Raw genomic sequence first — 15491 nt, 5'->3', positions numbered from 1 at the left:
TGTGGGAAGAAGGATGGCGACCAGTGGCGTATGCATCGAGGTCCCTTTCTCCTACAGAACAACGATACGCACAAGTGGAAAAAGAGGCACTGGCATCTACATGGGCGTGTGAGCGTTTTCGTGATTTCCTGATTGGTAAACATTTTTGTCTTGAAATGGACCACAAACCTCTCGTTTCCTTACTGGGAGGACAAGCTCTGGATCTGTTGCCACCCAGGATCCAGCGATTCAGAATGCGACTCATGCGTTACTCGTACACTGTGCAGTACGCCCCAGGGAAATCGCTCTGGACAGCAGATACTTTGTCCCGCTCACCTCTGAAAAGACCAATGAACCTGTCAGACAAAGAGCTAATGGAAAGCACAGACATATATGTGGACAGTATTGTAGCAAACATGCCTGTCAGTTCATCATATATGCAAACACTGAAGGAACAACTGAAAAGCGACAGTGTGTGTGCTCACGTTATGGACATGTGCACCGAAGGCTGGCCAGAACATGCAAAACAAGAGCCTTTACTGCGAAATTACTGGCCTGACCGAGCCACGCTCACTGTTGAAGACGGCCTTTTGTTAAAAGACACACGGCTTGTCATTCCTTCAGCGATGAGAAATGAGGTGCTGGAAAAACTACACGAAGGACACCAAGGTGTTGTAAAATGTAAAGCTCGTGCACGCCAAACAGTGTGGTGGCCCGGGCTGAGTCAACAAATCTCTGAGATGGTGCTCAAGTGCAAAACGTGTATTCAAGAAAGACACAATAACAGTGAGCCACTCATGCCAACAGAATACCCTGCCCGCCCATGGCAGAGAGTGGGCACAGATCTTTTCGAACTGGGAGGGAAAACTTACCTTCTCGCTGTTGACTATCACTCTAGATTTGTTGAGATTGCTTTGTTAAACAGGACAAAATCAAACGACGTCATTACTCACCTGAAATCTTTCTTTGCCCGTCATGGCATCCCAGAGGTCCTCATGTCTGATAATGGGCCACAGTATTCAGGTCAAATCTTTACAGACTTTGCAGCAGCGTACGGCTTTAAACACATCATAAGCAGCCCCAAGTTTCCGCAAAGTAATGGAGAAGCAGAACGTGCTGTGCAGACTGTAAAAAAATCTTCTGAAAAAAGCGGCTGATCCTTATCTAGCTCTTCTTGCCTATAGAGCTACACCACTGCAGTCCGGCTATAGCCCCGCAGAGCTTTTAATGGGCAGACGTCTGCGAACCACACTGCCGATACTTCCATCGCAGCTGGAGCCTACACTGCCGGACGACGCACTGCTTGCTCAAAAGGAAAGGGAGAAGAGGATGATGGACATGGCAAACTTCAACAGGCGCCACCACGCAAAACCTTTATGCAGCCCGTCCCCAGGAGAGCAAGTTTGGGTGACTACAGGCACTGTTATCCAAAATCACTCTACACCCCGATCATACACAGTGGAGTTACCACAAGGGACTGTGAGGCGTAATCGTGTGCATTTGATTCCTTTAAGTTCACCAGTGCATGAACCTGCTAATGTGCCTGTGTTGCAGAAGCCTCAAACACCCAGTGTGATCCCTGCTACACCTGTTAACACTGATGTGGTCAGAACCAAGTCAGGGAGGGCAATAGTTAAACCTAAAAAGTTAGATCTGTAAGAGAAAAAAAAGGGTTGTTGTTATATAACTGTGTTATAATGGTTTTGTAGAGCACAGTAAAATACATCTAAAAGGAGTTGTCAAAAAAAAAAGAAAACCAAAACAAAAGGTTAAAAATGTAATGCAGATTGTTTGCCAGATGTTCTTGTATGGCTTTGAAAAAGAGAAAAAAAAGAATCAAGAGGTAGTCTGGTTGAAAGTTCTGTCCTGAGAAAAGTAATATTCTGTTTTTGTTTAAAAGGGGAGATGTGGTGTATTCATAATTGTCTCTGGTACATTTGTTGTATGGGCAGTATGTGTTCATTGTTTGATTGTGTAATTACGTGTTACGCACTGGCAATGCATGCCGGGAAATGGTAATACAGGAAGTAAAGAGATGGTCTTACCGCACACAGTGGTCCCGCGTACTTATTCAGATTCAGAGTAAGAATCACACAACCTTGTTCTCAAGTTATCGCATTCAGAAGATTTTTAGAAAACCTGACCTCTGACCTCGAGGTCAAGGTCACTGAGATTCAAACTCGTCTAAGATTTTTAGCAGATGCATCTATGGTATCAATCTGAAAATCCTAGGTGACTTCCTTCTCGAGTTATTGCATTTAAAGCTTAGGTGTTCACATCTTCTGCCCACCAGCCCGACGGGGTGACGACAAAGATAACAAGCTAAAGTCTGTGACCTCCTGTGGACCCCGCTCTGCCACGACACTTGAAAAAGACAGACTGACTCTGTGGTTATATAACCAGCTTGTTAGGCCCATCGGATGATATAAAACTAGCAGCCTGACTTCACCTGGCTGATCACGGAGCAGAAACCTTTCTGAATCGCCCTCATTCACTTTGCTTTGCTTCATGAACTTCACTCACAGACGATGCAGGAAGGAGTTAAATCATGAGCTCAGATTGAATTTAAGAAAAAATTTTAAAGCCTCCCACCAGCCAGTCAGCCAATAAGAATCGAGTGTTTTCTCGGCCCCTGGCGAGGCGATTTGAGCCTCGCTGAGGAATTTCTGCCCATGTGTTCAGCCTGATGTGTAAAACTCAGTGAGTCATGCAGGCAGTCAGAAAACAGAGTGTGAGTGTGTGTGCGCGTGTGTGTGTGTGTGAGTCAGCCTGTATTTAAACACCACACCCAGCCTCGTCCTGGCTCATAACGGAGCTGCTGCTGCGTCTCTAAAGGTAAGAACTCATCAGAGTGAGGGGGGATATCGGGATATCAGAGAGCTTTAGCAGCAGGAACGATTTATGACTTTTCTTCTTTTTTCTACTTCAAAGAGTCAAAAAAGGACAAATCATGTTTGTTTCCTTACTTAGCAACGACTGGAGGCTTTTATTTTGAAGCCTGGAGGATGGAGAAGTAGTTTCACTTACTTTTAAAGTATTTTTAACCAAACATTCAGAAACAAAACCATCAATTCAAGTGTTTGTTTGAAATTTTTTAAGCAGCATGAGCAGTTTATACAAACGCTTCCTCTAAAATCCGCCAAAATAAGAGTCAAAATGAGTGAAATGAGTGAAACCTACAGCCACCGGTGAATAATGCTGGACAGAGAAGCTGCAAACAACAGTGATTTTATAAAGCTGAAGTGCTTTGTTGATGTAAAATGTCTGCGGGGTTATAAAGCTCAAAGTCCGCTGCAGATGGAGTCGTTCTGTCGTGCATGGAGCCGAGCCGCCGCCTCAGAGCGATAAATGAGGACTGGCTGCAGTTCGCTGTGCTTTCATGTCGCCTTTCATTCTTCAAGCTGCTCAACTTATGTTAGCAACTAAAGTGAGTGCGTGGGCTCATTTCTGACTCTGAGTTTGGTTCAACAGGTAGTTTTAGGTTCTTCCAGATGTTTGGAAGTAAAAACAGCTTCACAGGGAAACATCGGGAGCTCTGACCATCATCTCCACACTGCTCTTTATCTATGACAGATGTACCCTCAGGCTCAGGGAAGCTCTTATTTTACACTTGGGTCGTAGAAACTACAGCTTGTTTTACAACAATATAGACCTGTAAAATATTTAAAAATCAGAGCTATATCTGTTGTATCTAAGGTGAAAACAACATTTCTCCCAGGACATTTACTTTTTCTGCAGCCCCAAAGAGCCCCAATCACTTTGGACCAGCTCAAGAGCACCCCCTATGGGACAGGCTTTCCAGACAGTGGGAGCTCCTGAAGACTAAAATAAGCTGGTAACCTTAAAGACACAGGAGTGAAAAAGGGTTAAAATGATATGGACTTTAAACATGACAGCAGTCCTACATACAGTACAGTATCAGAGAGAAAACCCACCAATCAGAGAGGAAGAAACCTCCAACATAACCAGGCTGATGAAGCGGTAACCATCTGCAACGACTGGCTGAGGGTGAGGGGAGAAAAAGAGGAAACCGTGAATAACAAACAAGAAAAAACTAACTGAGGGACAGAAAAGACCAAAATCTAAAGAACACAAATAAGGAGAAGTTCTCAGTGCATCACTGGAAGTCCCCCTGAGCCTATAGCTCCACTAAGCAGAGGTTCAAGGCCATCGGGGTCAGCTGATCCAGCTCTAACTATACGCTTTATCAAAAAGGAAAGCTTAAAACTAGCGGCATTGTTTTCTCTATCCAAACTGGGAGCTGGTTTCCAGCTGAAGGCTCTCCCAGTCTGAGAGTAAAGTGCTCTATTAGGGTGATAGGTCACTATGAGGTCATTAAGATAAGATGGGGCCTGATTATTTAAGACCTTGTATGTGAGGAGCAGAATTTTGAATTCTGGATTTAACAGGAAGCCAATGAAGGGAAGCCAATACAGGAGAAATCTGCTCTTGCCATGTTGGGCCATTAGACACCAGCAGAAACAGAAATCACTACGAGTATTACAAATACTACAAAACTATACAAATATTAACAAAACACCCCCAAATTTCAATGCACTGATGGGTAGAACACTGCCCCCTGGTGGTGAATGTCTTAGTTACATATGGCGATGAGATCTACAAAAAGTACCTTTAATAAATAAATTTTTGTGTGAAGTGATAGAAAAAAAACTTTGAAGTTTATACATTCAGATTATTTTTGGTGTCTCTTAGACGCTGCTACAGAAAACTGGGAAAGTAGAAATTGTCAGATTGTTGTAAATTAATTTCTCTTCAACTATTAATTTGGTTGGTTTCCTGAGGAGGTTAATCGGGACGTGTTCTCTCTGTGCTCCGTGATTTATTTCGATATGTGGAATTCCTCTTTGAACGGCAGCAAGCAGACGACGGGACGAGCCGAGACTTCAGGACTGTTTGTAGCAGCTGCGAGATGAGATGCTGGCAGAGTCTGTAAGAGGGTCAAAGGTGGAGGAAACTCTGCAGTAATCACTTTACAGCTTCAGCTTCACCGTGTTACACAACACACCCGAGATTCCTGCAGATCTGTTTGATTCATGCTCCTTATCTGCACACACGCCCTCCGCTGGCACGTCCCGCTCAATAAATCAAACACCCCTCCAGCGTATGAGTGTTTACAGCCTGCTGGAGTCTGAAGGCCATTGTTGGTCTGTTTTTAGACAGTCAGAGGAGGAAACCCAATGTTTCCACTCAAAGGTTAAAGAGGACATATCACAGCTCCAGAGACTCCTCCAGAGAAGCTCGACTGCCAGCAGGCTGCAGACTTTCTGATACTGAACCTTCTCTCACTGCCTTTTTCTTAACTATCAAGTAAGCGATAACAGAAACTGCACGACTGCAGAAAATGATGTAAACTCACCTTTAAGTTGCTTGAACTGTGTGTTGCAGGTGAATCCATCATGGCGCTGGTGTCTGAGTTTCTGGGTCAGCTGACGCTGTCGTACAGTGGGGTGAGTCACCTGCCGATAACACAGCAATCACCATAAATGACTTTGATATATCAGGTTATTCCTCCGATTACTGATGAACCCAACTGTGCCCTAATTAGAGCAGCATTACATCACACTACTGGTACTGTACCATAACACAGGTCTCAGGTACTGGAGGCATTTCTGTGTTATTCAATGTTTTCTGCACACCTGAAAAAATCCAAACAAAAACAAAGCAGTGAACTGACATATTTTCACCACCTCAGATTCGTTAAATTAACACAAGAACAATGAAGTCAACAATAAACAGAGAACAAGAGTCGTTCTCCACCTGGAGTTCATCTGTACAGTTAGAAAGCAGATAAACTGATGACGGATCAGTGCTTCATTCAGATGCTGACAGATGAATTACTCCAACCTCAGAAAGCTGCCTGATGGAGAACTCCTCCCGTACCCCTGCGTGTGTCTCTAACAGTCTGTTGGGCATTACGAGGTTAAATCACAGCAGCAGCGTCTCGTCCGGTGCTTTCTGTCAAGCAGCTAACAGGAGCTAATGGTCAGTTTCTGTCCTCTGTAGGAACCAGAGGCCAAATACCCCACCGTGGTGCCGGCCCGAGACTTCGACCCGGCCCGTGATGCTGCCAGGATCGACACGGCCATTAAAACTAAAGGTGAGCGAGTCCAGGAAAACTCCCTCCCCGATATTTCCCTGCCAAGCCCACCGGTCAGGAAGTTTCCACTGAGTTATGTAACTGTGATCCCACCACTTCTCTCTCCGAGTTTAACTGTTCAACTGTGCACAGGAAACACAGTGTCCACGACTCGGACATCACCGAAACTGCAGCAACAGAGTTTTCTGATGGTGTTTCAGCTTCTTAACCGGTTTTTAGCAATTAACGGATTACAAAAAGAGGAAAAGACATCGGTATAGCCAACAGTCAGGGGTTCAGGGCTTTGCTCAAGCAGATACTAGCTACTGTTTTACTGGTATTGTAATGGGCCTAATGGTTTATTAATGCTATGGTAACAAGTTTTGAGGAGATTTCACCATAACCAACCATGAGAAGAAAAAAAGTAGGCACTTTAAATCATGACCTTAAAGTTGCACATTTTATATATCTTTTTATTTAAGTTATTTTAAAAAGTGGTTTTGTTGTTGTTGTTTTTTAAGTTATTTAAATAAAAACTTTTATTTTGAAAAGTTTTTTTTTTGGCTAGCTTAATGCTAGCTTTCCTGCAAACATAAATCAACTTAAAGCTATCTCAGGAAAATGGTGTCTAGAATAGATCAGAGTGACTAATTCAACCAAACTGATTTAGTAACTTAGCTGCTCATTTTCAGATTAGTTTATCAGCTAACGTTAGCTAGCTTGCCAAATTTATTCAGCAGCTAATATGACCCATAATGCTAATTTGTGCAAATTCATGCACAATGTGAAACAGTAGTGATTTTAGCGATCAATAAATGTGTACAGGTAGAAAGCAAAATGCATAATGTATAATATGTAGCTTCTACAGTAACATCCAACATGCCTACAGCTATAACTGAGCCACACATCATGAATCAGACACAGGTAGCCTCATCACGTCCACGTTAGCTTTGGAGTCATTACACTGTCAATATGCTCATTACAGTAAATGCAAAGGAGTGTTTGTCTTGTTAATAACAAATTTGTTCTGAGGTTAATTATTGTAATATTTACAAAAACAGCAAAAAGGTTGAGCAACAAAAAAAAAATCCTGATGGAAAGAGGAAGGAAGAACACGGGGACATAAAATCTGAACAAATAAAAGCTCCCAGCACTCTGAATCACAGGGTTACACATCTGTTCACATCTGTCCTCTTCAAAGTACAACATAATTTCATCTGCCTGGAAAGTGACTCACTCAGACCGCTGCAGAGGACTTGCTGAGCGAGGCTCGGCCTCCATTTTCCAGCTTCCTTTGTGAGAGCTGCTGGAAAAGCAGGATGTCCCTCGGCAGAGAGATTTCCAGCATCAGAACAAAAGAAACTGCTGGAGATAATCAGAGGAACAGTTTATCAGGGTCAAAGTCACTTGTAATGATGACGGATACCTGAACCACTGGCCCTGTGAGAATGTGTGATCTCTGATTCTTTAGAAAAATAATAAAAGACATGTATGCAATCAACAGGTGAAAGTTGTTTTGACGTCTGTATGTGGTATTTGGTAGTTGAGTGTGAAAACAGTAACTTAGTTTCTTTGACAAATTTGCAGGTGTGGACGAACAGACCATCATCGACATCCTGACGAGACGGAGCTGCGAGCAGCGCAGAGAGATCGCCTTTGAATACGAACGATTTGCCAAGAAGGTCAGAGATGCTTCTCTGTTAACGAACAAAAATGAACCTTTAACATATACGTTACTTTCATTATTTCAATCAATATACAGAAACTAATCAGGGCCATCAGTTAATCACATTTTAATTTAAATCTTGGCTTCCAGTGATTATTAAAACCAGATAACTGAGGTCAAATTATTTCTGTTGCATTTTGTTCGTTGTGAGTGAAAATGTTATATAATCATTGACCAAATAGCTTAGAATTTTTAAGGGTAGTCTTATAGAATAATTCAAAAATAATCACCAAAATGTTTCTGGTAATTTCCCTAAATATGAAAAATAAACGTAAAAATTTGTTGTTTTTTTTCCCAGTTTTTACTCAGTAACTTTTAAATATAAATTAAACAATAAATCATTCAAAAAAAATCGATCCTGATTGATTGATAATAACAATGATCTTGGATAATAACTTATAGAAATAAAAATAAGGAAATAAAAGAAACATCAAAAAGAAATTTGCTAAACATGATCTAGAGATTATCGCACAGATCAGTCAGCTGGATGATGTAATTTACATTCATTTTAATATAAAAACAAATCACGACTGCCACTACTTTTAATTTTTGGCAAACTTATAATTTCATAAATTATCTTCAGGGTTTTTCATGAACCGACAAACTTTTGGTGGACAACAAAAGTCAGCAACACTGAGATTATTTTTTAAATCTTGTTTTAATAAATGGGATATTATTATTATCATAAATAAAATCGAGATTTCTGTAATGACAGGAAAATAACTGTACACAAACCAAACTTGCATAAACCTGAAGTCCACAGACAACCCTCCATTTGGAGCCTGATGTAAACCCAAAGGCCGTGAAGCAGCTATGGTGGTAATCCAGCCAACAGCTAACATCTTACTGCTTCGAATCATGAGCCAAAAATAGAACTTTTACTCTGAAGGTCGATGGAAAAATGAGGGAAACTGACAAACAGAAAAGGCAGTGAGAAATACAACAGATCCTGAACTTTTTGCTTTTGTACAAATGATTATTTCTAAAGTGATTTTTAACCCCGTATCTGTGGTTGTGACAGGATCTGGTCAGTGCCCTGAAGGGGGCGCTATCCGGTTCTCTGGAGGCTCTGAGTTTGGGTCTGATGAAAAGCACCGCTCAGTATGACGCCTCGGAGCTCAAAGCCTCCATGAAGGTCAGTGTCACGCTAAAGACCAAATAAACATGGCTCACCGGGTATCTGAACGTTCCAGAAAAGACTCAGTCTGGTAGCTGAGAGCTGCTGTTGGATGTTTCACGCAGTTTGGGGTTTTTTCATGCAGGGACTGGGGACCGACGAGGAGACCTTAATCGAGATCGTCTGCTCCAGGAACAATGAAGAACTAGCTGAGATCAAGAGGGTTTACAGAGACAGTGAGTCACGTTTCAGGAACCTGAAAATACTAAATAAATATATAACAGGTTTTCGTGAGCTAAAGGCACAACAGCATTTCAAAAGTGAGAAAATGTGACTTTGACTTTCTCTGCAGTGTTTAAGAAGGACTTAGAGAAAGACGTAGCAGGAGACACGTCGGGAAACTTTGCTAAACTGCTACTGGCTCTGGTTCAGGTAGGACTTCATTTATCTTCACAAAGCAGGAAATATAAGAACTCTGACAGGTTCCCATAAAATCCTAAAAATGATGTTTCACATACAACACAGGAAATGTTATTGTGAGTATTGGGTCTGTGTTTAACTGCAATAACACATCTGACTTCATTTTGACTTTAGTGGATTTGGTAAAAATATTTCAGAGAACTAAATATTTTCTAAGAACAGTTACGAAAAATATTCAGACAGATACGAAAAAACCTACAGAAATTACTTTCACAATATTTAATAATAAGTTGATAGACTTTGTCAGACAGTGTCAGTTACACTGGTTTCTCACCGACACTCTGAAAACACGAATGCTTTTCTAGGATATTTATAGTTTTGATGCTTGGATAAGAAAATGAGCTTTGATTTTAGTCTAGACAAAAACCTGCTTTTATTTAATCTGTTCTTTTTTTCACAGACAAGACGAGATGAACCTTCGAATGTCGTCGACTATGAGAAGATTGATGAGGATGCCAGAGTAGGTCAAAATATACTTTTTTTTTTCTTTAAAGGTACTTTTTGTAAATTCACGTAACTTAAAAATGCTTTAAAACCTTCTAAGAGTTAAAGTTATCAAAAGAATGTGAAAAAACAAAAGAAAGTGACCGTTATTGAACGGGGTAGAAGAGTAATCATTGTTACAGCGATGGCGTGAAATAAACGGGGGTGGAAATGGGGAAGGACCAAAAATAATGATGAAACTTTATTAAAGCAACGTGTCTGAAAACATCTCGGTGCCCCCTGGTGGTGAAAGTTAAAGCTTACAGGACATGATTACAAAAAGCACCTTTAAAGACTTGAAACGAGGTTTGGTGTCCTCTGAGGGGATAATCCATCCAGAGGTATAACTGTTAGTTTTGTACATGTGCTTTTTCTGTTTTTTATGTAAACCTGCCCTTTTTTTTTTCACAATTTCTTCATTAAACCGTCCTCCTGTGTGAACCTCCCAGGCTCTGTATGAAGCCGGAGTGAAGAGGAAGGGAACCGACGTGGTGACCTGGATCGAAATCATGTCTCAGAGAAGCGTCCCCCACCTGCAGAAAGGTGAACTGCATCCTCAACACTGATGCAACAAAGCTTTATTTATACAGACAGCACATTACAGTGCTAATGTAAAACTCAGTCAATAACTAAGAGCAATAAAAACAAAACAAAAAGGCAAACGAGACCAACAATAGGCCAGAAAACACGAGAACTATAAATATAAGCAGAACAGATGAAATGAAATACTAAACAACAGGAAATGTAATGAAACCTACAAAATAAGACCCATGAAACCAACAAATGTACAAATAATATGGAATTATATTTGTATACTTGAAAGAAACCAGTGCTGTGAAAAAGCATAGCTTGTGTTTGAAGCAAAGTCTTACGTTTAATGTGTGTGTTGTGTGTCAGTGTTTGAGAGGTATAAGAGCTACAGCCCCTACGACATGAAGGAGAGCATCAGGAAGGAGGTGAAGGGAGATCTGGAGAAGTCCTTCCTCACTCTGGGTACGTCTAAGAAACATCAAATATTCAAGTCACAGATTTAGACCCGGTTTAACGGGGAAACCGAGCACGAGGGCAAATCTCGTTTTCATTTTCAGCCACACGTTAAAAGAAATAGACGCCATCAGAACAAAGTAAGAGTGAAATTCTACTTCACGGTGACAGGACACATTAAGCAGGTGTGTATCGTTTGTCCACAGTGGAGTGCTTTGAAAACAAGCAGCTGTACTTCGCCAGCAGACTCAATGAAGCCATGAAGGTGAGTTTTCCACGTTTCTGTCCAACGCTTCCACCTGGAACAAAACATAACACCTCCTCCTTCTCCGTCCATGCTGACATTTTGTGTCTCAGAGTAAAGGAGCGAAGGAGAAGGTGGTGACCAGGATCATCGTTTCTCGCTGTGAAGTCGACCTGATCAAGATCAGAACAGAGTTCAAGAAGCATTTCAAGAGGTCGCTGTACCAGACCATCACTGTGAGTCCTGCAATATCCCACACACATGGAGGGCATCGAACACACCACAGAGAGGGCATTTTTGTGTTTATTACCTATGGATAATTTTGTGTGTGCGTTTGTGTTTAGGAGCACACTAAAGGAGACTACCAGAAAGCTCTGCTCAGTCTGTGCGGAGGAGACGACTGAAACTACATTTCCCAGAGGGCCGCAGGGCCTTAAACCGTCAGATGGAATCCTTCACGGTGCTCAGATTAACCCTCTCAGGCTCAAATTAAGTTTTTGTTGCTAATGCACAAAAGAATACCTGTAGTGGTACTTCTGAGTAAAAAAAAACTCATAAAATATGTATGTGGGGTAATCGGGTTGTTAGTTTTTAACTGTTGCAAATCTGCAACGCCTGCCTTGAGAGGGTTAAACATGTTTGTCTCTGTGATCGACGTCAGTTTGTGGAATAAAAAAAAACGGGAAAAGAAATAATTTGTCTTTGTGTTGTTTGAGTGAAAGAACACCAGGGGGCAGCAGAGGCACGTTCAACACTGCGCAGGCCTGCAGTACAGGAAACCACGAAGGATCAAACTCCGTGTTAAACACACACAGATGGCCTCGTTTAGAAGAATCACATTGAGAATAAAATCTAAAAAAATAAAAGTTTAATAAAAACGCCAAAAATAAAAAACAAAATGATTTTTTCTAATAAAAATTAGAAACAAAAACATCACTTCCTTTTAAATCCATCTCTCAGTTCTCAAATCAGGTTATGGATTAAACTGTTCTTATACTCTGACATGCTGCCTCTGATTTTTTGTCACTGAAATAAAGACATCAGATAATTACTGTCATTTTAGTTTTTTTAAAATTCCATTTGACTCTTTTTCTGGAAAGGGGACCAAAGTGTATGACCTTTATTCTGGAGCCACGTTTATCAGATCTGATTTATGCAGTTATTCATATTCAGGTTTTATAGACAATAAAATTACAGTCACTGCTTTTCGTCTTCGTGTAAATCAGCGCTGGCTCGTTCGTGGTTGTCTGCCGTGTGGAGAGACTTGATGTGCAGCAGGTTTAAGTTAACCAGTGAGCCATAAACATCCTGAATGATCCTTTAACTCACAGAGCAGGATAACTCTGAGCTGTTTTCACTGTTATTATGCGGTTTGGTCCACGAACACGTTGGTTTGGATTCTGTCAGGCTGCCGCGCTGAAAATAAAATCCGAAGCTGGCTCTCCTGACGATTGATCAGTGTTTGTAGGATCAAAGTCTGTATTTGATGTCAAAATATTGGTTATTAATTAGTCCCCGGCAGACTGATGTAGACACATATTTGTGGTGTGTGTTTGTGTTTGTACGGCTCTGCTGCTCCTGCGGCTTGTTTTTCCTTTAATCGTTCGTAGGTTTTCTGTTGTTTGTTTGCTGCTAATTTTTTAATTAAAGATGCTGATTTTACCTCGAGCAACACTCGCCGATTTGCATTTGTGGAGCTGAAGAAAAAAAAGCTTTTGCTGTGTACAGAGAGAGGAAGAAGAGGAGGAAGAAAGAGAGAGCAGAGAGCTGAGAAAAAGATTTGAATCTCCATGTTCACTGTGAAGAAATCTGACCTGAACTAAGAAGTCAAACAGTTCAACTTCCAACTTCCAAATTATATTCCAAGGAATATAATTTAGCATCTAAGCAATAATGATATTCTTTTTTTGTTTATGCACCTATAGCTGCAGTTCCTCTAATGTCCACTGGAAGCTCCAGCAGTGAGTCAGTGTCCACAGACTGCAATGTTAAAATGTCATAATTAGCAGAAATCTTCGAATTATGATTCCTGGACCTCTGCACTGTGTTTGTGCTGTTGGAGCCTTTGGGGGCATTTGTAAGGATATCATGTGACCAATAATATGGCTGCTGTGAGGTCACTGTACTGGCAGACTGTCCAAGAAGGCGGAGCATGATGTCACTGAGCATTAACAAGCTCTCAGACAGTCTGTGGTTGCTAACCAAGCTTGCTAGCATTAGCTCCATTAGATCTAGTACTTCTAGATCTAAAAACCAAGATGGCGGACATACAAATTATAAAGGCTTTTTATACGTTTTGCTGTTACGGTTTGTATGTTTTATTAATATGCTCGGACATTTTATCAGAGCCTCTGGCGTAATTAATAATTTAATAGCATGACCTGTTTCTAACCAGCAGGTGATGCTGGTGTGAGAATGATCAAATTTAAGTGAATAGTAAACTGCTTGTAGAGGCCACGCTTGAAGCCACTGAGGTGTTTGAGGCGGCGTTGACGCGATGCCACCGTTATGAATGAAACTACTGAGAAAGTCCAATAACTCCAGCCGCACTTATCTGGTCCGTTTAACACATTTATTGCTCACCATCGGTTGCATTAGTTGTTCGACAGTTTCTCTTAGCGTACAACATGAATCACAACTGTCACAAACTCTTTGCTCCTTCCAACCAACAACACTTGACGCTAATGAAATCTGCCTACCTTAAATATCAGTGTTTACAAACACTAAAAGTGACCCCTAGTGCCACACATAAGGTAATAAATGCAAAAATGACTCTTACGCTGCTTTTAATTAAGGCACACCTTTTCCTCCCACAGGTAAATGTGGAGGAAAAGGTGGTTTAGGGATTCTTAGGCAGCACCTGGCTGAGAATCCCAAGGTTTTAATGCTTTCTTCAGTACTGCAGTGGGAGTTGTTGAACGTTCTCTGGCTCATCACAGTCAGAGCTGCTAACACAGATTCTCCAACCTGTGAACAGCCACGAGCTACAGTAACAGCTCACAGGCGTCACTTTCCACTCTTAGATCACCTCTTCGTTCAAACGTGGATCAAAGTGTTGGGGAGATTTTGTGATAATGAAGTCGGCAGCAGCTCTCCAGACTGAGTGTCGCTCTGCTGACCTCTGCGAGCATTATTTGTTTAGAGCCCGGCTAATCCTCGATTGTCACGCTCCTCTAATCCCATCGCTGGCCTTCCTTCTGAATCCCACCGCCTCCCCCCTTTCTCCTCACACACAGACTTCAGAAATCACCACGACCGCCACTCCAACATGAACCAAATGTCAGCCTCGAATTATAGCCGCCGCTCTACCATAGGTCACAGCTCATCAAATGTATGTGGAGGACTGAGGAGGGGAAACTAGCAGAGGAGGCGGGGTTAATAAAAAACAAACAACCTGTGCTGAGATTAAAGAAAGATGGTGACCATGTTTAACCACTTCTGTTTCTACCTCTGACCTTTAATTTTGGTCCAGAGTGAAAAATTAAAAGTAAAAACTCTTAGACCAACCCACCTTCTACCTTTACTGTCCAACAGCGGCTGTCCTGTGGCGATGGTTGGGTTAACGGGTAAACTAGAAACAGGAGGCAGAACTAAAAGATCAGCAAACAGCAAAACAAAGAAACTAAAAGTAAAACTCAGTCTAAGGGAGCTCTGGCTAAAATCATCGAGATTCTGTCCACTTTCACTCGCCTACTCTTAAACAGGAAGTGGTTATTCGTTGTTGGTAACCTAAACTACAACAGGAAAATCCACCTGTTAGCCTTAACGTGGAGATTTGTAGTTAATAGTACAATGTGGAGGACAACCTGTTTGTGACAAGATCATCAGACAAGATCAAGTGTACCAAAGCAGAGATGGAGTGAAAGCGGACATCTTTGGTCTTTCAACATAAAACTCAGACGGGGCAGTACAAAATAAACGCCGCTTAGACTGCTTGGCTAACATAAATCTATCTATCATCTGTTTATAACCCGGTGATGTCTGTACTGACACAAGACGGCGTTAAACATCTCGAGTCAGTACAGTGGATGGTATCATTATACATGTGGTGTTTCATGTGCATTTTAAAGATACGTTGTGTAGTTGAAAACTTTGACGACATTTTACTGATGAGTGTTTTCGATGTGTGCAGCTGGTTTTAATGTTTCCTTTACTCATCTTTCCTTTTCCCAGGCTCTACCTTTAACAGGAAACTGTACTCAGTGTAAATATGTACTTTGCCTGGTTAACTCACTGCACCATCGTGTGGTACAAACTGGTATTACATGAAAGTACAGCCCCCGCTCTGATTCAGCTCAAGCCAATATCTCTTAAATACATTCAAAGATGACGTAAAGTCATGAGGTCATAGCCATTGTTCCTTCATCTTCTAATTATATAA

The 15491-nt window shown here is 41.4% G+C and overlaps 1 protein-coding gene and 1 long non-coding RNA gene across 3 annotated transcripts; one reads left to right on the top strand and one right to left on the bottom strand.

Moving 5' to 3' along the window:
- The first annotated feature begins 2659 nt into the window (after positions 1–2659).
- LOC146393110 (annexin A2-B-like) lies at positions 2660–11956 on the top strand. 2 transcript variants are annotated; one of them, XM_084926484.1, is made up of 13 exons: positions 2660–2814; positions 5386–5447; positions 6004–6097; positions 7664–7758; positions 8824–8937; positions 9065–9155; positions 9272–9351; positions 9800–9859; positions 10332–10425; positions 10780–10875; positions 11073–11131; positions 11224–11346; positions 11455–11955. In XM_084926484.1, exons 2-13 carry the CDS (start codon positions 5397–5399, stop codon positions 11512–11514), a joined length of 1017 nt encoding a protein of 338 aa, XP_084782610.1. In that variant the 5' UTR covers positions 2660–2814; positions 5386–5396; the 3' UTR covers positions 11515–11955. The 2 variants fall into 2 exon arrangements, with proteins under 2 accessions (XP_084782610.1, XP_084782619.1); XM_084926493.1 differs by lacking the exon at positions 2660–2814 and adding an exon at positions 5205–5307 and having other exon boundaries at positions 11455–11956.
- Positions 2933–4991, bottom strand: LOC146393111 (uncharacterized). Its single transcript, XR_014800105.1, has 2 exons — positions 3915–4991; positions 2933–3819 (listed from the first exon to the last, which is right to left on the bottom strand). It is a non-coding gene; the product is annotated as an uncharacterized LOC146393111 (long non-coding RNA).
- Positions 11957–15491: the final 3535 nt, after the last annotated feature.

The sequence above is a fragment of the Perissodus microlepis genome, chromosome 1, assembly GCF_051167445.1.
Source record: "Perissodus microlepis isolate ML-2025 ecotype Zambia chromosome 1, ASM5116744v1, whole genome shotgun sequence".
NCBI classification, from domain to species: domain Eukaryota; kingdom Metazoa; phylum Chordata; class Actinopteri; order Cichliformes; family Cichlidae; genus Perissodus; species Perissodus microlepis.
This window is presented reverse-complemented; position numbering and strand designations above follow the sequence as displayed.

Excerpts from the sequence above, each read along its gene's own strand:
- LOC146393110 (XM_084926493.1), top strand. The coding sequence starts at position 5,397 with ATGGCGCTGGTGTCTGAGTTTCTGGGTCAGCTGACGCTGTCGTACAGT. Across the intron at positions 7,759-8,823 it reads ACGAACGATTTGCCAAGAAG|GATCTGGTCAGTGCCCTGAA; the intron begins GTCAGAGATGCT and ends TGGTTGTGACAG. Across the intron at positions 8,938-9,064 it reads AGCTCAAAGCCTCCATGAAG|GGACTGGGGACCGACGAGGA; the intron begins GTCAGTGTCACG and ends TTTTTCATGCAG.